The sequence below is a fragment of the Bidens hawaiensis genome, unplaced genomic scaffold (assembly GCF_021521415.1).
Source record: "Bidens hawaiensis isolate Kalapana, Puna unplaced genomic scaffold, B.hawaiensis_p1.1 tig00008951_1, whole genome shotgun sequence".
Lineage (NCBI taxonomy): Eukaryota > Viridiplantae > Streptophyta > Magnoliopsida > Asterales > Asteraceae > Bidens > Bidens hawaiensis.
In genome coordinates, this window is record NW_027491653.1 from 836,566 (window position 1) to 858,677 (window position 22,112).

The 22,112-nt window shown below is 36.7% G+C and overlaps 1 protein-coding gene and 1 pseudogene across 2 annotated transcripts; both read right to left on the minus strand.

Annotated features, from left to right (window-relative positions):
- Positions 1-7,544: 7,544 nt before the first annotated feature.
- On the minus strand, positions 7,545-10,473 carry LOC143530639 (heat shock cognate 70 kDa protein-like; annotated as a pseudogene). The gene is made up of 3 exons (XR_013134902.1): positions 10,467-10,473; positions 9,245-9,502; positions 7,545-9,161 (listed from the first exon to the last, which is right to left on the minus strand). The product of XR_013134902.1 is annotated as a heat shock cognate 70 kDa protein-like (transcript).
- Positions 10,474-10,912: 439 nt separating this feature from the next.
- Positions 10,913-13,888, minus strand: LOC143530607 (uncharacterized). The gene is made up of 6 exons (XM_077026094.1): positions 13,710-13,888; positions 13,554-13,624; positions 12,832-12,880; positions 12,360-12,467; positions 12,025-12,106; positions 10,913-11,332 (listed from the first exon to the last, which is right to left on the minus strand). Exons 1-6 carry the CDS (start codon positions 13,756-13,758, stop codon positions 11,137-11,139), a joined length of 555 nt encoding a protein of 184 aa, XP_076882209.1. The 5' UTR covers positions 13,759-13,888; the 3' UTR covers positions 10,913-11,136.
- Between the last annotated feature and the right edge of the window lie 8,224 nt (positions 13,889-22,112).

Below are 22,112 nucleotides of genomic sequence, written 5' to 3' on the forward strand. Positions count from 1 at the left end.
ACAAATACAATATCATTGGCGCCATCCGTGCATAAAAGCTAGAACTTATTCTCAGTTTTTTCAAAACATCTGGAAAGATGGTTAAGGTTACTCCGTTGCCAAGGCCAACGAGTGACCAGGAAACCCCGGTAACCACAACCCCAGCTACTGGGGGGAATACCGGCGAGTACACAAATTTTAAGAACACTGCCCCGGTTACCCAAGCCGGGGCAAGTGCAGTAAACAATCCTTCACTCAAACGCTTAAAAACGCTGACACCTTCTCGTGAACACCAGCTGACATGACTGGTACCTCGAAGTAAGGCAGAGCATAAGCTCAAGTGTGACTCGGCTTTTACGCCAGTCATACAAAAGCGCAGAGTAATAGGGGCGGAACAAACTAACGCGTGTAGAACCCAAGTCAAGGAACTCCTTGACGCGGGCATCGTACGCATTAGCAGATATAAAACATGGGTTGCAAATCCCGTCACGGTACCAAAATCTAACAAACAATGGCGCATGTGCATAGATTTCAAAGACTTGAACAAAGCATGCCCAAAAGATTGTTACCCGTTACCCGAAATTGATCTTAAGGTAGATTCGTTAACGCCGTTTCGCCTTAAATACTTCCTTGATGCGTATAAGGGGTACCATCAAGTCCACATGGCCGTTGACGACCAGGACAAAACCGCATTTCGGACGCCCGATGGCACATTCTGTTATCAAATGATGTCGTTCGGACTTAAGAATACCGGGTCCACATACCAACGCCAGATGGACAAAGAATTTCATTCCCAAATAAACATGAAGCTCAATCCGAGCAAGTGTTCCTTTGGGAGGGAAGAAGGGAAGTTCTTAGGAGTCATTGTTACTAAAGATGGCTTCAGAACGAACCCTGAAAAGGTCGAAACCATTATCAAAATGGAATCACCTACTACCATCAAGCAAGCTCAGACACTGAATGGACGCCTAATTGCACTTAACTTCTTCTTGGCAAAACATGCGGGTAGGTCGTTCCCATTCGCGTCAACGCTGAGAAACTGTTTAAAGAAAACGCACTTCCGCTGGACATTAGAAGCGGAAACAGCTTTTCAGGAAATTTGGTCACGCTTGATCGAATTCCCAACACTCACAGCACCAGAAGCGGGAGAGGAATTAATCCTATACCTTTCCGCCACGGAGAGCAAACTCACTCACCTCGTGGCGTAATGGACGCTAAGCAGGCTAATGCGTGTAGAACCCCAGTTGGGGAAAACACGGATGAAACTGCAGCTTCAATGTTGGAGACTACATACTGCGTAAGCAACGAGATTCCAAACCGAGTACATATCGGCTCGAAAAGCTCGATGACGCCCCCATCCCAAGAACATGGAAGGGAGCTCAATTACACAGGCTGCATGTAGATCAATTCCAAGCTTGTAAAGAAAAGGCATAGAGCCACTTCTAATGGAAATGATTCTCCAAATCACATTGACGCTGATGGTCTTACGTGTGGAAGGCGGCAAAACCCGCATAAACAGGTTAGTATTACATTTATACCTGTGAACTTTCCAGACTGATGCCGGTATTCACCGCATAAATATGGAAAGAAGTCGTTGCGTGTGGAAAGCGGCAAAACCCGCATAAACACAAAAAACGGCAAAAATTTCTAAGGAAAAGATGAAGAAAACCTTCACGCAGGTCAGTTATAGGTGAAGTTTGGTCATCCCACTAAATGAAAGTGCCGGTCCTACCCGCACAAATCATGATAGAGGAAACTGAACTAACCTATCGACAACCACGCGTCGAAAGGTTAACTTATTTATAACACTTAGAAAATTTTTAAAAAAGATGAAGAAAACCTTCACGCAGGTCAGTTATAGGTGAAGTTTGGTCATCCCACTAATTGAAGGTGCCGGTCCTACCCGCACAAATCATGATAGAGGAAACTGAACTAACCTATCGACAACCACGCGTCGAAAGGTTAACTTATTCAAAACACTTGAAAAATTGCTACAATAAACTAAAATATGCATGCGCAAGTCATATAACGTTTATAACGCAAGTCAAAAAGATTCAAAAGTAAGCGGGACTATACCCCTTACCTTGGCAACCAAGTAACTATAAGACAGGTGCGAGTACAGTGTCAAGGCAAAACCCTTCACATACTTAGCACCTGCAGGGAATTGAAGCCAAGAATACCTCGGCAACCAAGTAACTATAAGACGGGTGCGGGTACAGTGTCAAGGCAAAACCCTTCACATACTTATCACCCGCAGGGAATTGACGCCAGGAATACCTTGGAAGTAAAGTAACTATAAGACGAGTGCGGGTACAGTGTCAAGGCAAAACCCTTCACATACTTAGCACTCCGCAGGGAATTGAAACCAAGAAGGATCTTCTGGGCCATGCTTGCGGAAAGGGAACTAACATCCCCGCATAGCGGGAACGTTGAGAACTAAATTGTTTGAAGCTCCAAGATGGAATTGGTTGTTTAAACATAATTGATCACTATGTCTAAAACTACCAAAACCTCGTGGAGAATCTACACAAGGTTTTCTCAACGGTCCTGACTTGCGAGGGGGTTACACACCTACCCGCATCATACCCAAAGATCAAGCAGAACAGTGGGAAATTCTGCACGTGACATTAGGACTTCCGCGGGAAGAATCCCCATGGAAAACCTTAAAACTAAACCCTTTTCAAAACCCCTTGCTTAAGGCCAAAAGTTCACCTCACTTATTAACAATTCATGAGAAGAACATTGGACTGGGGGGACTTGAAGAGGTAGGTCCCAGCAGAGCCCGGTTGGACCCGCAAGACTCACCTCAAACAGGGACGTCTGCGCAGTTGGACCCGCAAGACTCACCTCAAAGAGAGACGTCTGCGCGGTTGGACCCGCAAGACTCACCTTAAAGAGAGACGTCTGCGCAAAGACCAACTGGATCCGCAGGACCCACCATGCTCAGAGACGTGACGTCCTTACGCGCAGTACGTAAGCTGCTCCCGCAGGAAACGCCTCCCAACGGTCGACGTACTCCGCCTGTTCCCGCAGCTACGGAGACTAGCCATCAGGGAAGGCTACCCGCACAGCAAGGCTACACGCACAAGGCACTTAACTCTCAAATAATTCAGTAATGTCACCTGAAGAAGGAATGAGCAAGCCGGGAATACTCCCGCCCAAAGCCGGGAAAACCCCCGCCCAAATGAGCCAGTCCGTACGCTACTGGAGGATCTTTTGTACTGTACCTGCCAAGGTATGGACAAAAGATCTGACCAAAGCTGCGACAGCTCACTGTGATAAAGGAATAGTACACAGCCGGCCTGGTCACTATCAGCCAGCCGCTGCCAACCCACCAACTCCTGTCACTATCAGCCGCTGCCTACTCACCAACCTGTCGTAGCACGTGCATAGCCTGCAGTTGGTGGAAAAGGAATAGTACACAGCCGGCCTGGTCACTATCAGCCGCTGCCCACCCACCAACCACCAGCCTGGCACGTGCGTAGCACACAGTTGGTAGAACAGGAATACTATTCAGCCGGCTGTACCTTCTTGGAAACCTACCTTCGGCTATAAATACTCCAACACCTTGGAACGGTATCATCATCTTCTCTCTAGCTAATTCTCTTAATATACAATTATATTCAAGAACAATCTAGTCTGATTCTCACGCCGGAGGGTGGTCACAAGGAGGTACCCCCCCCCTTCTCAGTGACGAGCTCACGGTGTCTGTTTTGCAGGTCATCAGAAGAATAACCATCTTGCCGGACCTAACCCTCGTGGGAAACATCTATTTAACCCCCAGATTATCCGTAATCTGCCCGGGGTCAATTAGTGTTTCTTCAAAATACAATATCAAAAACATTATACTATAAGTTTTAAAATCAACTTAAAATCGAATAACCACTTTATTATATATCAAACTCAAATAATGCATGCAGGCTCTAGCAGAATAATGATATGCGTTGACAATGTAACCTTACGATATGAATATGAGCCAAGCACCATTTTAAACTAGCATGTCCTTATAAACTATATATTACCTGATCCTTGACGTTCAAGATCTTCCAGCAACGTTGGTAAATTGATTTCTTGAAAGTTGAAACCGCTTCGAGGAGTCCATATAAAGAGTTAATTTCTTGAACTCAGGAAGTGCAACAGGCAGTGTGCATGGAACCAAGAGTCAGAACGGTTATCGATGGGTGAAAAGTAAAGGCTGTAAACTTCGTGAAAGCCCATATTACTATTAAATTACTTTCATATACTTTTTTTTTTTTGAACGGCCAACTAAGTAACGCCGGGTATTCCGTACGCGGCCCCATTGGCTAAAGGTAGCCCGAGCCGGCCACTAGTCCGGACGGACGGAGCCTCTAGCTTCCACCTGTTGAGGGATTCACCGGATAAAACCCGACCCCCACGTCCGCCAAACGGCACGACAGCGAGGAGCCGGTAAAAACGGGTGAGATCAGGACTCGAACCCAGGCAAGCCAGGGTCATCCCTCATATCTCCCATATAAGTTGGTGATAGTGAGGTTTGAACCCCCTACCTCTCACTAATAAAGTGAGTGCTCTACCATTGAGCCACATCCAACTTATATTACTTTCATATACTTACTATTGGTTTATATTAATGATAGTTTTTCGTTTAACCTTGTTATTCAATTATTATTGTTGTTTCCAATGTGATGTGGTGGTTGGAAACATGGGTTTTTCAATGTAGACCGAAGTTCAATCCTCACTTACAACACTCTGTCGGGGATATAGGTGGCTCAATGAAGGAAGACTATGATCTTTATGATCTTAAGGACGTTCGAGTTTTACCGCCAGTGGGCCTTCGGACGGATAGATTTTTCTCAGAACCGGAGATAACTTGGAGGTGCTTAAGGCTCTGTACGGCTGGGCTAGACCAGCTGGTGGTGACCTTTTGCCACTGAATCACCCCGTACGGAGTATATAGACGTTTCTATGTTTGTTGGTCGTTAAAAAAAATAACCTTGTTATTCCATTATCCTCATACGTAACTTCCTTCATTAACCTTGCTATTCCATTTTCCTCGCTTTATTGTTAAATAAACATTTTATTTCACACATTTAGGATATGTATACTTGCTCACATATATTTGTTTGAGAGATTAATTCTTGCATGATTATCTTAGGGGCCGTTTGGTTCACGAACTTCATTGGAACTGGAAAACATTAAGTCCTTACAAAATTATGTTTGGTTGGTTAAAGAAAGAATTGGATTTTGAGAACTTTCCTTCAATCAATGGATCGAATTCACTTTCCTTGCATTATATGATGGAATTACAAGATTGCTCCACGAACCATGAGCAACAAGAAACACCAGAAACCATCAATTCAGCAAAGAGATTCCGCATTTCAGATTTTCAGTAGACATAATAAATCATTGATTCAATTGAAAACCATAAATTTGTTAGTAAACAAACCAAATCATGAAGTTATCCACTCACCCAACTTTATCCACATAGAAGCGTTTACCACTGAAAAGTGAAAACCTTATCATGATAACTCCAATAGGGGTGCAAATGAGCCGAGCTGCTCGCGAGCTACAAGAGATCGGCTCGTTAAAAAGCTCGTTCGAGCCGAGCTTTATCGAGCCCGAGCCCGAGCTCAAGCCTAAAAATAAGCTCGTTTAATAAACGAGCCCGAGCTTTAGTTATCTAGCTCGAGCCGGCTCGCGAGCCTAAACGAGCCTGCCATTTATATATTTTTTCTTTTAAAATATACATTTAATAATTATTAATTAATAAATATAATGTTATGAAAAAATAAATAAAAATAACTGAATATATATATTCTTTTATACATAAAATTACAATAGTAAAAAATATAAAATAATTATAATTATATAAAAAAATAATTAATAAATAGTAAACGAGCCGAGCTCGAGCTTCAAAATCCATTCACGAGCCGAGCTCGAGCTTTGAAAATAGAGCTCGAAATGAGCCGAGCTCGAGCTCTGTGCAAGTTAAACGAGCCGAGCTCGAGCCTAGTCGAGCTCGGGCTCGGGCTCGGCTCGGCTCGGCTCGTTTGCACCCCTAAACTCCAACGACACCGGAAATGCAAAGACTTGATCAGCTATATATTGAATTACTTGGAGGTACATTCACAAAATCACAAATATATAAGTTGTCATCAGATGGTTCTCTTTCCCCCCACAACATGCACATGCAAAGACTTCCACAATATTTATGATTTATCACTCTCTTAACTGAGTTAAATATATGTCTGTTTGATGTTGCACTAAGTGGAGATTGTTGTATATCAAGTGTTGCGGTCAAAGTCAGCCACGTCTAAGGGGCATGGCATATTAGTCTTTTTCTAGTAGTTGGTTTGTGTCCGTTAACCATGCTTGGGTTTGTTGCAATGAGCAGATATATATAAGATGCATAGATTAGATCATTTTGTGCACTCTTGTTTTGCTACTTTTCAGTTCATTATAATCGTATTTCATATTCAACACATGTAATTATTCAGTAATGAATCAATAGGAAGCTCCAGTCATTTGAGGCTTGTTTTCTCTGTTCAATTCTTTTATTCAATTTCTTTGGTGTTTGGATTGACAATTTCATATTTTACACTCAACACATTTAATTAATAAACAATTCACTGATATAACCGGATCAATTAATACTCTAATCAAACCATGGATTATGTGTAACCTTTAAAAAATTAAGTTCAGACTCAAACTGGCACAAAGTAAAAGCATGAACTCACAGAAGTTCCATAGTAGAACGTGAAATAACACCAAACCGATACTTAAATTAATTTTTTCGTTTATGGACCAAACTATCGACTTGCAATTTTCTTCCAAAGAGTGTAATATGAGTGCCAAACCAGTAGTAGACCTGTGATGATGGATACAGTTGCCAATCTGCCATAGTGGCAGAGGCCGCTAAGTGGTGACATTAGGAACCAAAAGCATTGCAGAACTCCTTCCAAAATGAATATTAATGATTCCCTTTTGAGGCCAATTCATGATACCGCTATCTCTGCTCCTAACGCCGCAGATAGAATAGCCAACAACAGCTGCATACACCAGACGCGTTAATTATTAGTTCAAGCATTATTATTTCAATAGAACCTTTTTAGATATTATTCAATAAAAGTATATCAATTATATTTCGTACATCACTTATGAAAAGGTCAGCCTTATTTTTGTTTAGTTTACCTTTTTAATGGCTAACACAGTTTAATCTTTTAAGTAAATCTACGACACATTTTTTCACCACGGGCATGAATTCTTAGCCACCCGAGGAGGGATACATTTTTTACCACTAGGCTACATGCCTTTTCGTATCTACCCCGCCTACCCGAACTAAAAAGTTACCCTTGTTTACCCACACAGCTAGAGAAGTAACCGACAAGTCGAGACTCTTATACAGGTGGATCGAAACAGGTGGATCGGTTTGATACACAAGTGCCTGATCTAGACAAGAACCTTGCTTGTCTGCAAGTCATGGCTACAGGCCTCCAATTAAGGATCTTTCTATATACACCATATTAAACATTCAAAAGAGTTACGAGATTGAAGTGGAAGAGGATTAGTTGTGATGTAAATTAACTAAAAGAAACCAACTTGAATACATAAACAAAATGAGGCTCGTAAATAATATTGATATTGATTTCCATGAAACGATAACAAGTTCTAATATATTCTCAAGAATCATCGTTTCATTGTAACGATATCCAAAAATTAAAGCATAGTATAATAGATATTGGAGTTGATGACAAACTTCTTGAAAGAAAAACATTAACATTGCTTTTTAATCCTCTCATGCTAATTATGACAATAGAACTCAATGGTCAGTCTTCTTCAGCATCTTCTCGATGTCATCCTTGGACACATTTCCACTCCCCGCAATTACAATACTTCTTTTATTACCAGTAGATAACAACTCCGCATTAACATCAAGAATACCATTGGCATCTATGCTAAAGCAAACCTTCACTTTTTCCTCACCAGCAAGGGCTGGTGGAACACCATCAAGGGTGAATTCATCAAGAAAGATGTTGTCTTTCACTTTACCACACTCACCCTGATACACATCTACTGTAATGATTTTTTGGTTATCGAGAGTTGTCACGTAAATCTCCTCTTTCATGGTGGGTATATGAGTGTTCCTAGGAATTATGACACTCATATAATAATCAAATGTGACACTGGTACCAAGAGACAAAGGGATAACATCTTGAAGTAACAAATCTTTCACAACCTTACTGCCATTACCACTTAAGTTTGCAGCAAACACCACTGCACCATAAGCGGCAGCTTCATCCGCTTTAATACTCTTGCTAAGCGGCTTCCCATTAAAAAACTCCCTCAGCATTTGTTGTACCTTGGGAATCCTAGTCGACCCACCAACAAGAACTACATCATCAACATTATGTTTTTGCATATTCCCATCTCTTAAACAATTTTCTGCATGCTCAATGCATTTTTTAAACAATTCAGCATTTAGCTCCTCGAACTTTGCTCGGGTAAACTTCAATGAAAAATCAGTTCCTTCATACAAGCTATCAATCTCAATGGAAGTTCTAGTTGTTGATGACAAATCTCTCTTAGCTTTCTCGCATGCAACTTTCAGTCTCCCCATTGCTCTTGCATTTTTACTGATATCTTTCCTTTGTTTTTTCTTAAATTCTTCAACACAATGATCAACCATGGCCTTGTCAAAATCCTCTCCACCTAAATGAGTGTCGCCACCCACCGCTATAACCCGTATGACTCCTTCCTTGCTTATAGTAAGAAGTGACACATCAAAAGTCCCTCCCCCCAAATCAAAGACCAAAACATTTTTCTGTTGCGGGTTGGGTCGGCTAACTTGTCAAGACCATAAGCAACTGCAGCTGCCGTGGGCTCATTGATCAAGCGAATGACATTGAGACCAGCCAATATACCCGCATTCTTTGTTGCCTGTCGTTGCTTGTCACTGAAATAAGCCGGTACAGTAATCACTGCATCTCTAACAGGTGTCCCAAGGTATGCCTCGGCAGCCTCTTTCAAATTCTTAAGAATCAAGGAAGATATTTCTTCAGCAGAAAACTCCTTGATTGCTCCCATGTGTTCAAGTACAATCATTGGCTTATCATCAGATGTTTCAATCACCTTAAAAGGCCATGTTTGTATATCTTTCTGCAGTTTGATATTGCTAAATCTGCTACCCATCATCCGCTTAACATCTACATATATATCAGCAAAAAAGAAAGTATATAAAATGTATGATAACGGATAAGCAACAAAGTTGTACATGAGATAAACTTACCGAATACCGTGTTACTGGTGTTCCTGGTCATTTGGTTTTTAGCACCCTCACCTACCAAGATTTCGGTATCGTTGAAAGCAACACATGATGGAGTAATGGTGTTACCCTGTTCATTAGGAAGGATCTCAACACGGTTGTGCTGATCAAACCATGTAGCAACACATGAATATGTTGTTCCAAGATCGATTCCGATAGGTGTTGTTTTAACACTATATTTAAATATGTGACAAAGATATGTTGTGAAGGGTTTGACAAGTGCTAGCAAAATGGATATATAATATAGGAGTCAAAGAGATTATGGGAGCCGTTTTCTTGAAGCTCAATCGACAGCAGTTTGAAGAGTCAGAAGAATTTTTAGGGGATTGGAAAGGCGGTAAACCTTATTATTTTTACCTATATGTTCGTAAATGATTAAAATGGGACAATGTAAACATTTTACTCAATAGTTACTATTCTATGTATTCCCTTAATTAATTATAAAAGCTAATGATCCCCGGTCCACCCGCCGATTTCAATTTATAGAAAGAGAGGTCTTGGATTGAAGTCCGACATGTGAAAAAAAAAAATAGGGGTTTTAAGTTGGGTTAGGGGGTTTGTCACATATGATGGGTTTTCTCCTAATGGTGAAATGAAGATAATTAGGTGAGTCAGTGATCAAAATCGCCGTTCAAAAAATGTTAAATATATAAGTTATATAAATTTCATTTATAATGTAATCGAGTTCTTATTTGACCAATCATTAATTAATTCCTTAAGTGTAAAACTGTAAATAAACTATTTAACCATTAAGCCAATAATCAATTATAAACAATCAAGTCAGATAGTAAATTCATGGATATTTGAACCGAGTCTTCAGAAATGACAGAATATTTGATGGAAGAGTAGGGATCCTTTTAAACAACCTATTATCATAGGAAAGCATTGTATCTAGAAATTAATTAATCAATTAAACAATCAAGTCGGATAACCATTAAACTCATTCATTTTAAACCACTAAAGTAATAACATGATAAAAAAAAACCCCAACTATTTTACTACACAAACCACGGTTTCAGAGCGGATCGACTATTAAATAGAAACAATTAACCGGTATGGCTAACCGGTCTTGGTTTTTCAGAATGGTTACCGAACTGACAAATGGAAAAAAAAACAATTAACATACTACTGGACTTTTCCACAAACTCGGGTTGTCACGATTTGGCCTATCTAGATAAGTTTTTACCACCCATTGCGTTCATGTGTCAAAACCAAACCCGAATCAAGCCGCGCCAAAACTAAAACATAAGAACCACCACACCACGTAGTGCATTTTGTGTCATCGGGCTATTTGGGAAATCATGATTTGGTTGTAGACTGAATGAGAATTTACAAGAAGCACCACATCATATGGACGGACATGCATGACAAAAAGTTGTTTTAACGATCTTTTAAAGTTTCTGCAATTTGGTAGTGATCTTGAAGGTCGAAAATGACTTTGAAGTTCGATAGTAAAACTAATGGCAGCTAGTGGCTTTGGAACTTCGGAAGCTGTTGGGTCTGCTACCAACATACAACTTCTAGTACCGAAGGTATAGCCTAATTCTTTGAATAAATGATTTCTATTGTTTATAAGTAAAGAAATCAAATTGTTTCCCAACCATAATCAAGTTTTACACACCCCTAATTGTACTTAGCTGGCACATGCCTACCAGATCAAAATACCATTCCCATAAATGAATAGTTTCAGACAAAATCAATAATCATCAACAAATAATACTACAAAATCAACCTAAAATTTCCATAGATAAAGATTATAAAACTTCCAGACAAAATACAGAATCCTGGTAGTCTAACCACAATTACAAAAACATATATTAGTTAATGCTTCATTAACAAACCACTTATACCCTTGTTCAATCTTCATCATCATCTGAGCTCGCATACGCTGCAAGCAAGCTTTTTATGGGGTTAGCTTGAACTACTGGCGGGTTTTTATCTTGTGTGTTAGCCTGCACCTTAGTTTCTGTGGACATATTACCAGTAGATTGTGTTGAAACCTTTGGCCGCTTCGGTTTGACTTCTACCACATTTTTCAGTAGATCTTGTTGTCTGTAATAAACATTATGTCATGCGTGTTTCTTTGTGTACTTCAAAAAATCAACTTAAGGGGTGTTTGGATGTGCGTTTTGAAAGTGATTATGTGATATGATAGTGTTTGGATGTGGTTTGAACTCGTATTAATCAGAATAAGATGTTTGAACTCTAGAAGTATTTGAAAAGTTTTGATTATTTTGGCTTTCAAGTCACATGATTAAAATCTAGAACCTATTCTGATTATCTGATTATTATAATATATGTATAACCAGTTTAGAAGTGGTTTGAGCGAAACTGATTCTGGTGAACTTATTATCTAGGGTTCAATTTACAAGAAAATCCTTAAAACCAAATTCACCAAACACTCCAAAACAAAAAAAAAGCACATCCAAACACCATCTTTTTAATATCACTAATAACCATCAAAACATAATGCCAAACAAGCCCTAACTCCCTAAGTTATAAAATAACGACCAAAAAAGAAATATTTGTGAAGAAATAATACACCTTTCTTGTGTACTATGAGGGTAAATAATTAACTATAGTGTACTCGTGGATAATCAGTTTTGTTGCAGCTAACATGAAACTCAAATAATCAGATAACTAAAAGCAGAGGCTATTTAACCAAACATTAAGGAAATTTAATTACAACTAAAAATCAAAATAATCAGATAATTAATTATAAATTTAGAGCGTAAAGAAATAACCTTATTCCAGTTTTTGTCTTTGGCTCAACACGCAGTGGCAATGGAACCGAAGCTGGTGAAGAATCAGCTAAACTTGCAGCTTTGTTATAAGGAGTCAAAGAATAAACATATAAAAGAGTACAACTTCAATACATCAATGACTTTTTTGGCTCGTCATAAAAAAGTGCAACAATCAAATTTACCTTTCGCCCTGGTAGCGATTTTGAGTTTAGTCAATATATTAAGAGGCAGTTTAGATATTAGACCAACAGTAAAAACATTAACATCTCCAAGGCCAATGGCCCAATTCTTAAAATTTCACGTTGTAATAAAAAGATATGACAAAAAGAAGGATATTTTAAACGCAGCAAATGCTCGTTTTTCAGTGCGACGTAATAAACGTTCTGCATCCTCTTCTGCTTCCATCTGCTCTTTGAGATAGAGCAGATCATCACTGTCTAAGGCTGCAAATTCAAACTTAAAAACACCATTAGAGGGTGTTTGGATGTGTGTTCTGATTTCTGAATGTGAAACTAATAATAATACGAATGTGCTTTTACTGTTTCAAGTTGTAATAATCAAATAATAATTTTGTGAAATAAGGGATGTGCCTTTAGATGAGAGTAAGTCTACCAAATAGATTAAAAAGGGTAAACAGATAATTTGTTTACTTTAAATATGCAGCTGAATTTTTAAACACTAAATAATTAGATAAAAAGGAACCTATATTATAACTTTATTCACACTTAAAGAAAGGCCAACAACTAGATTCAGGGTGTGCTTAGATATGTGATTTGACAGTAATTAAAGGGGGTAGGGGGTAAATACCGCCACGTCCATGAAGGTAGCCACCACGATCTCCAGCAACCTCTTGCATCTGTGTATATTAACCAACCAATAGGACAAGCCAAGATCCCTGTCAGGGCATGTTATCAGAATAACCTCCCAAAAAAGTAATTGGTAAATCTGAATTACATTTAAACATAATGAGTAGAGACGAGAAAGCGAGCAGATTAAACTGCCAAGTCTCTTTCCTCCGATTGTTTTCTAAAAACACTTCGCTGATTACAAGAAGTGCAACTAAATGTGTTTGTAACAATTAATGCAGCAATGTTTATTCATTAATGTTTCAACTAAATACCAATTTATGCAAAAAAAAGTCAAACATGAAAGCTTTCCTTCAGTGTTTTTTTATAAGATAATATCAAACTGATTGCATTCATTTGTAAAAAATAAAACTTGATTGCATTTCAAAGTCTTTTACCCTTTAAGCAATAGTATTTATTTTTTTCTATCAAATTGCATTCATTTATAAAAAATAAAACTTGGTTGTATTTTAAAATTTAAAGTCCTTTACTCTTTAAACAAATTAATCACTTTTTTTAATTAGCATATCAAGTTATCAATTCTTAAAATTCACAATACATTGTAGCATGTTTCCAATAAATAATCAAATAATTAAACCCTAATTTACACTTAACAATCAAAATACATCAAATTAAACCGTGGATTAAAAACAAACAAGTAAAGGAGAAACAAGATTCGCTAACCTTAGCAACCATTCGTTGAAAAGTGATGTCTTCATCGTCGATTCTATCTTTGCCCTTGCCCAATTTCTTATCTGCAATTCACAAAATATTTAAACAAATGGTTTGTTTTGTGGGAAATAAAGAAGAATCGATTGAATTAATTAATTAATTAAATACCTTTGGGATCGGAAAGATTGGTGTACTCCCGGACTTCTCTACCGGACATATTTTCAGACGACGATTGTGGTGGTGGTGGTTTGGTGAATTTGATTTTGACCCACGAATATTATTATTTGCACCGTCTCTGTTTGCTAGTATCTTTTATGTTATCACCCGAAATCAAATTAGGGATAGAGATTTCCTTCCCCAAATACCCGTGCCCGTTTAGTATTTGTATTTGTGCTCGTAATCATTTATTTGATTTACTCAGGACCTGTTTAGAATATGTAAAGCTTTTTATTGGGATTCTAACATTCGTGACTTAACGTACTCGTGCATTTTATTATCGGGCGGTTCAAGGTTTCAAGCGTGCATTTCAAAACCTGATTGTCTAATATATTCCGATTTTCCCATCAATCGATTGAAAAATCTCATCCCTATTTCAAGTCGATTATAAACCAACAGTTCCAACCAAACCCTAGTTCCAGTGGTTGTGTTATTACTGTTTTGGTTGTACTATTAAAATTTTGTTATTATAGATAATTGATTGTCGGTTCGGCACAAGTTTAGTGAATTTTTTTTTGAAAAAAGAACAAAGTGGTATCAAAGCGAGTATCGTACCTAAAATACTCATACCATAAAATTCGAAATGGGTAGGGGTACCCAGATTTACTGATTTCAGTGCGGGTACTTTCTGGTACAGGTACAGTACGAGTACGGGTACGGTACCGATATCATCCCTAGCCCGAAAAACCTGAACTCCAACCTTGAATGGGTCGATTAACGAGTCACTTTTTTCGTAGAAAAACTTCCGAACAACACAACCCGAACTAACCAAACACCGACTAATTCAAACCTAACGAATCGAAACTTTAAATGGTCAGTCATTGGGTCATTTTCCCAAGCCAAAACCCCGAAACCTAATGAACACCCCTAACCCTCGTCATTTTTTTCTAATAATACTGATTTTAGTTTAAATTTTAATTATATGATGTTAAAGTATTCCCATTTTGACAAAACTTTTGAGGCAACTTATGAATTATGACTACACGTATGAAGGAAAAAAGAAATAGTCAACTAGTTGTTACAAGCTCCAAATTCTAACCATCAAACTGTTTAAAATTACTGAACTATGAATTGGGTCGTATGTTTTTTCACACTAGTCAAACTGTCAACTTCCTATTGTATAGTTGATTCGAGCGGTTTCTTCTGAACACCTGTACCAAAAACCGACCATCTTGCCAGTGACGAATCTTGGACGAAAATGTATGAAGCAGGCACAATACTTATAAAAGGTTTCATAAACAGAGGGACTCAGCACGTATACAAATTCTCTGGTGATTCCGTCGCCCCCCCCCCCCCCCCCCCTTGTTGTATTGTGGAAAGAAAAACCTTAAATTTAAGTGTGTGTGTGTGTGTGTGTGTGTAATTTGTATGGTTAGATAATACGGTGATAGTTGTGAATGACTCATGGTTAACTAGCTTGATTTGTTAGAAGTGTATTCAATAGTAAAGGGATGGATATTATGAGAACAAACGTGTAGGGTTATTTAATCCATGTTATAATAATCTTTTTTTAGTAATATTCTCTTTAAATTCCATATACTAGATAAAATGATCTAATTATAATAGAGAGGTGGATAAGTGGGCAACAAGTTGCGTCGCCACCCTCTTTTGAATGGCAAACCGGATCTTATTGAAAACAAAGTTATAGTTCTTTGACGCCGATAAGAAATTGTGCACGGCCCGTTGAACTCTTTTAAGAAACGTAATAGCTTCGGGGGTAAGGGACCCAAATGTATCCAAAACAAAAGAAATGAAGACGTGTTGATTCTCGACACATGCTTTCTCAGGCTTAGCAATTTTCTTGATTCCGCCTTCAACACAGTTTGCCTAACAACAAACCCGGTATTCCTAAGCCCAACAAGGGGAGATACTCCAGTAAATTCAATAAAAGCATGCTTCCCCTGCCCATCCAAACACAAGAACGTCTGATGACCGAAGAGTAGACCTCCCTTCAAGGCTGATAGGAAATTCACAGGAGCTTTTTTTTTTTTTTTTTTGCCGAGATGCCCGCTCGTTTCAACACATCACAAAAGACATCTCTGACCAAATTATGTCTATATTTAAAATCCGGAAACTCCTTGCAATGAATGGCATGCTCACCAAAATTATCCAAACAAACTTAGATAATGACTTAAGTTACGTGTTTAACTCCATTACATGTGATGTAGATAATTAAAAAAGGTACGAAGAATATGGGATAGAGACGACTAGTTAAAGTGGAAAAATAAAACTTTGGTGCTACAAGCAATATACTCTATCCGTGAAAAGATCCAATATACTAATGCTTATCGTACAAATACGTACGCGAATTCTGTTTTTCACTAATCGATCCATGAAATCACATCCAAACATCTCGGAATCGTCAATACATATCCAGTTAATCATTGCTTCACCGAAAAAACGGTGTTGGATGGTTAATCGATCAATTTTTCACTTTTTTCACAAAGACGGTTTTTGAGCGTTTAAGGTTTTGTGAGCGTTTTCTGAGCGTTTTAGGTTTTTGCCTTTGTTTTTTGCCTTTGAGCGTCTCGCGTACCTATCGTACGTTAAGCGTTAGCGTACAGTAACTGCACCCTACTCTATCCTATGGTTATCTATATTTATATTACATTGTAATGCATATAGGCAACTTTTCATATACCTACGTAAGACGCAGTGATATTTAATGCTATTAAGTCTCCGACCAACTCTCCATCAAATCTCCAATCTCCGGTGCATTCAATGCTACGCTCATTTATGACTACTCTTGAACCGATTCCAATGAGGAACACAACCGAACCGATTCCAATCAGCAATCAAAGCTTACCAGTTTAAACTTTTAATCTTGCCCATAAAAGTAGATTCCATCCTTTCATGTGACTGCGTGATTATCTCAACCGAATGATTTGCTGAAACCTTCAATCAACCAGGCTTCAGTTGAATTGAATTGAACGGTTCTGGTGCAATCATTATACCTAATCAATTGGATATGAGGCCGGGACAAAGTCAATCAACGAAATAGTGTTGCCCTGACCCCTAGCTTCTTCAAAGGAGATCAGGTAGGGCTTTCGTAACTGTGTTTATCTTCAATCGATTTCCTTTATTATATGCTTTTGTTGCCTACCACTTCATTGTAATTGTTTTATATGTTTTCAAATTCCATTGTTTTATGTACTGTTGTTGCAACAGATAAAGAGGGACATTGAAGGTCCTTTAACATTAGTAATTAGAGATTATTTCTGAATCCTTGTTTGATGTTATTAATGGCATTGGTGATGTGGTCCTCTTCGTGGTTATATAGCGTTACCACTAGCTCGATTGTCTAAGGAGAAGCCTCATTTTTTCCATTGTTTAGAGTGTCTTCTTTTTACTGTTTTTAAACTGATTTATTTAGGTATTTTTACATTTAAACTGACGCACTGTTAGTTTCATTATGTACATATTTGGATGTTTCATGTTCGTTTATGCCAAATATACAGACTAATAGCTATTTCAATATTTTACTACAGATGTTTTGCATCTTATGTTATATTCGAGTTAGAATGTTTCATATGGTAGTTTCTTGCTTTAACAAGTAAATTGTGAGCAAAGAAAACCCTTCTCTTTTGGAGCAAGCTTGTGATTTAATAAAAGGTATGACCGGTTAAATTAACTGATGATAAAAGACATTTATGCCCTTTGTAAGGACGTTACTATTTCTTGTTATCTAAACTAAAGAATTGTGCAGGCAACAATATAAGAATATTTATACGGCGGCAGCAGCAACAGTATCTAGTTAGTTGATATTTATAAGTACATAACTTGTTAGACGAGTAATGTATATGGATACTACTTTCTTTTTATATGCGACATGTTCACATTAAATATTTGATAGTAATTATGTGAGTTGTTATATTTATATTTATAAGATCTGAGTGGGCGATATGTATATGTCGGTTTATCCACTTTCATGTAGCTTGGATTGAACACCTATATGATTTTCGTAAATTATATAGATGTGTCATGGATTATGTAGATTTAATCATTTGTTGTGTTTCGTTTGTGTTCATGCCTAGCCAAACTATAAATGCTATGTTTAGACAAGTGGTCCAAGACCACTTTATATAATCATGTCTTAAGTCGCGTTATAGTTTCCTAACTCGTGCTCTAACTAAATAGGAATTCAAATAACAACAATAATAATAATAATAATAATAATAATAATAATAATAATAATTAACCGGTCAACAAAAAGAAGGAAAAAAATGGCCCTTAAAATGAGGTTTGTTACAATATATATATATGGAAGGGTTATCCTAAAAACAAGTAGGTTCCTAGGAAGACTAGGAATAAATCATAGCCATTAGATCATATCAATCAATGGTTGAGATTTAAAATTACAAAAAACCGTCATAGTTTCCTACAATTACTCTTTCACCATTATAACCGACATAGTTTCCTATAATTGTTCTTTCACCATAGGTTTTAATGCCAAATGTCATAATTCTATTGGTTCTTATCATTCCTAGGAAACAACTTCTTTTTATTTGAACCATTTTCTATATATATATATATAGGGGATGGTTCAACAGAGAAATGAAATTACTGCGAGAAATGCGAGAAATGAATATAGACCACTAGTTTTATTTTAGGTTTTAAAAGCTTCAAGATTAATTAAGAAAATATAAATGCAGCTCTCTCTTCAGTTAATATATCTATTAAATTAATATAACTAATCATATTACTATAATTGAAAAATATTAAGAATTCATTTATTTTCTATCCAAATTTTTATCTTACACAAGTACAATTTATCCTACACAAATACAATTTATTCATACGTTAAAATTTATTTATATCCAAATTTCTTCCAACTCAATATAAAAATATCCATCAACACGTAGTTACATTGTGATAAATAATATAAAAAACTATTTTACATGTGTTAGCATTAAATATCAACAAAAAAATACAACATACACAAAGATTTATAACCTACACTTGTTCTGAAAATAAAAAAAACATATAACATACACACAAAATTCATCATCAATAAAATACACACGCACACGAATATATATAACCTACACATGAAAACTTTATCCTACACAAATACAATTTATTCATACTTTAAAAAACTTTCTATTTAAAACCAATTCTCCAACTCAATTTATCAATATCCATCAACACGTAGTTACATTGTGATGAATAATACAAAAACATATATAACATATGTTTGCATTAAATGTGAAATATACAACCTACACAATAACATATAACCCACACTTGTTCTAAGAATAATAAAACATAACATACACACGAAAAACATATAACCTACACACGTGTAGGATATGTGTATATTTATGTAGTTTATATAATTGTTGATGTCAAATTTAATATGTAAGTTTTATGCTTTTTTGTATATTGTACATTTTTATTGCTCAAAACAAGTGTAGGTTATATAATTTTGTGTAGATTGTATATTTATTGTTTATATTTAATTGACACATTTGTATGACATTTTTTTTTATTATTTATGAAAACTAAATTAGTGTTTTTATCTTTTTAATTATTTTAGTTAAATTATATAGATATATTAATTAGAGAGATATTTATTATGGTTATATTAGTTGTATTAATTGGAGAGAGAGTGTGCATTTATAGTTGCATTTATATCTTTTTCATGTATATTTAAACTTTTAAAACCTAAAATAAAACTAGTGGCTCATATTCATTTATCGTATTTCTCGCAGTAATTTCATTTCTTTCTTGAACTTAAACCTATATATATATATATATATTGTAAAGCCCAGTTACCGGTGCCTCACATTTGGACGTTGGATTTACTCATCAACATAGTTCCATTTATCAGAGTTAGTAAAACATACGCGGAATAAAAAAACTTTCATAAAACATTATATATCGAATCATAAGCATGTCTTAAAACATTCTTCTTGTCTTTCAAAATCAAAACATATCTTATAAAACATAGCAGATCTTCAGATGCCAGACTTTTATTCTTCTACCATGTGTCCTGCTCACGCCAACTGTCGCATCTTACTCACCTGCGTGCATACTAAAAGTCAGCTACGCTGAGTGAGTTCTAGTTAATCATACGACATGCAATACATATATACTTACATACTTTCATTCATACTTTCATATCTTTATTTCATTCTTACTTACCTTCATTTCTTACGTTATAAAGAGCATTACGCCCTACTTTCCTCGAGTATTATTAGGGTTCGGTCCCTCCTTCCTCGAGTATTATTAGGGCTCGGTCCCTCTTTCCTCGAGTATTATTAGGGCTCGGTCCCTCCTTGTTACCATACAACCATACCTCATTTACATTCATTTATATATCGTACATATCATATTATCATTTAACATAACATTACGACTTGACAAAACGTGCAATATCCGAAGATCGTTCACGTACTGACAAGTAATCATTCATACTTTTCACATATTCACGTAAGGCATACATTTAACACTTAGGATAAACGTATTAACAAACACATCGAGTATGCACACAGCCCCGAAAACATAACAAGGAGATGGGGCTAGAAACTCACCTGAATGCGGTTACGTTCACCGTTTTATAGTAATCCGTTTCTTGAGTTTTGCACGACTAACTGTATAACAATTACACGTATCAATTAACTATCACTACCCAAATCGTCTTTCTAGTTCAATTATCACCCACCACTAACGGGGGTCCGGAGGCAGCGCCCCTGGCAGCGGGGTTCTAGGGGCGGCTGCTCCTAGTGGGGTCCAAGGGGCAGAGCCCCTGGCTGGGGTTAAGCTGCCAGGTCAGCTTGGAAAAATTTTATTTTCATTAACTGCCTTAACACATTTTCCATTAACATTTTAAATTATTTTCTAAGTTGGGCTTATTTGCTAAGCCTATGATAATGGGCCAATTTGCTTTATATTAGATATGGGCTTAGCATATACAGACTTAGTTAATTCAGGCCCAACTGTTCACCATCAGGCCCGTCTGGACTCAGGCCCAAGGCCCAACAGAGAACTGTGTGGCCGAGAATCCAAGACAGAGAACTCTTATACTTGGCCGAAATCTATCCTTAACCGAGAACCCGTGTTTTCGGCCGAGAACCCTGATCGAGAACACATATTCTTGACCGAGAACACATGATCACCGAGAACCTTCCTAGCCGAGAAATCTTGTTGACTGCTTATTTGACCGAGAACCATGAGGTTTGACCAAGGATTCTCACATTTGGCTGAAAACCCCAGTTCAACTAATCTTCCTATCTTACGTACGTTTCCACCTTGCCTAGTATCTTGTTCTATGGTTCAAATTATGAACTTTTAATCCTTTATCATCATCATTCATATCCGTTTTACACCCATTACTAGCACGACTTCAAGATCTATCCTGTTTTAGGCATAAAGCTTAGACCTTTATAGGTTTAAAACGTTCTAGGCTAGATCTAGGGTTCATCTTTGAGCCGTATACTATCATAAGACCATTAGGTTCATTTTAATCTCCAAGTTTGCATTTTTATGAGACATCTAGATCCAATCTACTCTAGGGTCAAGTTTCATTGCAAAACGTTCATAAAAACGTTACCTTTAATCATAGAGAACATACCTTTTGACGTTTCTAGCTTTAGTTATGAACCTTGACCTTGTATTTAGCTTGTAACCCAAAGATCTATCAATAAAGAGTTTGATTTTTTATCTCGGTTTCTTGTTCTAGCTTGCGGCCGAAATTGGAAAGGTTGGGTGTGTGTTTTAGGGTGTAGAGAGAATAATATGGATGGAAATGGAAAGATTTAGGGTTTAATGGGTATTTATACTCCCTTAAGCCCATGGACCCAAGGCCCATCTTTTCTTTTTAGTCCATTATTAACCCATCTAATTAGTTTACTTATCTTACCCTCTTTACTATTGTTTATTTTCTAGCTCGAGTAAACTTTTCCGTTTTAAGAAATAATATATAAAATATTATTATTCGAAATTTTGGAATGTTACATATATATATATATATATATATATATATATATATATATATATATATATTGGATTTTAGTTTTATTGTAAGGAATCCCATGTATTACGTGGTTGTTTTACATTATTTTTTTCTAAAATTTATATATATGTATTTTTTATTTTTTTAGTTTTATTTATTGTAATGAAGTTAAAAATGTAATTAGGATTTGATGAAGAAAGGGTTTCATAGATAAATGAGATGTTATAACCCGTTTTAAAAGATATATGGGTTTTGTGAGATCCATGACCCGCTTATTTTTTTTACCATAAAATTGTTTCTTAATTATAAATATTTTTTTAAAATAATATATGATATTAATTTTCCCTATTTATAGGAATTTTCATATGAAATATTTGGTGAGATTAATTTTTATTTTAATC

Excerpts from the sequence above, each read along its gene's own strand:
- LOC143530607 (XM_077026094.1), bottom strand. The coding sequence starts at position 13,758 with ATGTCCGGTAGAGAAGTCCGGGAGTACACCAATCTTTCCGATCCCAAA. Across the intron at positions 13,625-13,709 it reads CAATCTTTCCGATCCCAAAG|ATAAGAAATTGGGCAAGGGC; the intron begins GTATTTAATTAA and ends TGTGAATTGCAG. Across the intron at positions 11,333-12,024 it reads AAGACAAAAACTGGAATAAG|ACAACAAGATCTACTGAAAA; the intron begins GTTATTTCTTTA and ends TGTTTATTACAG.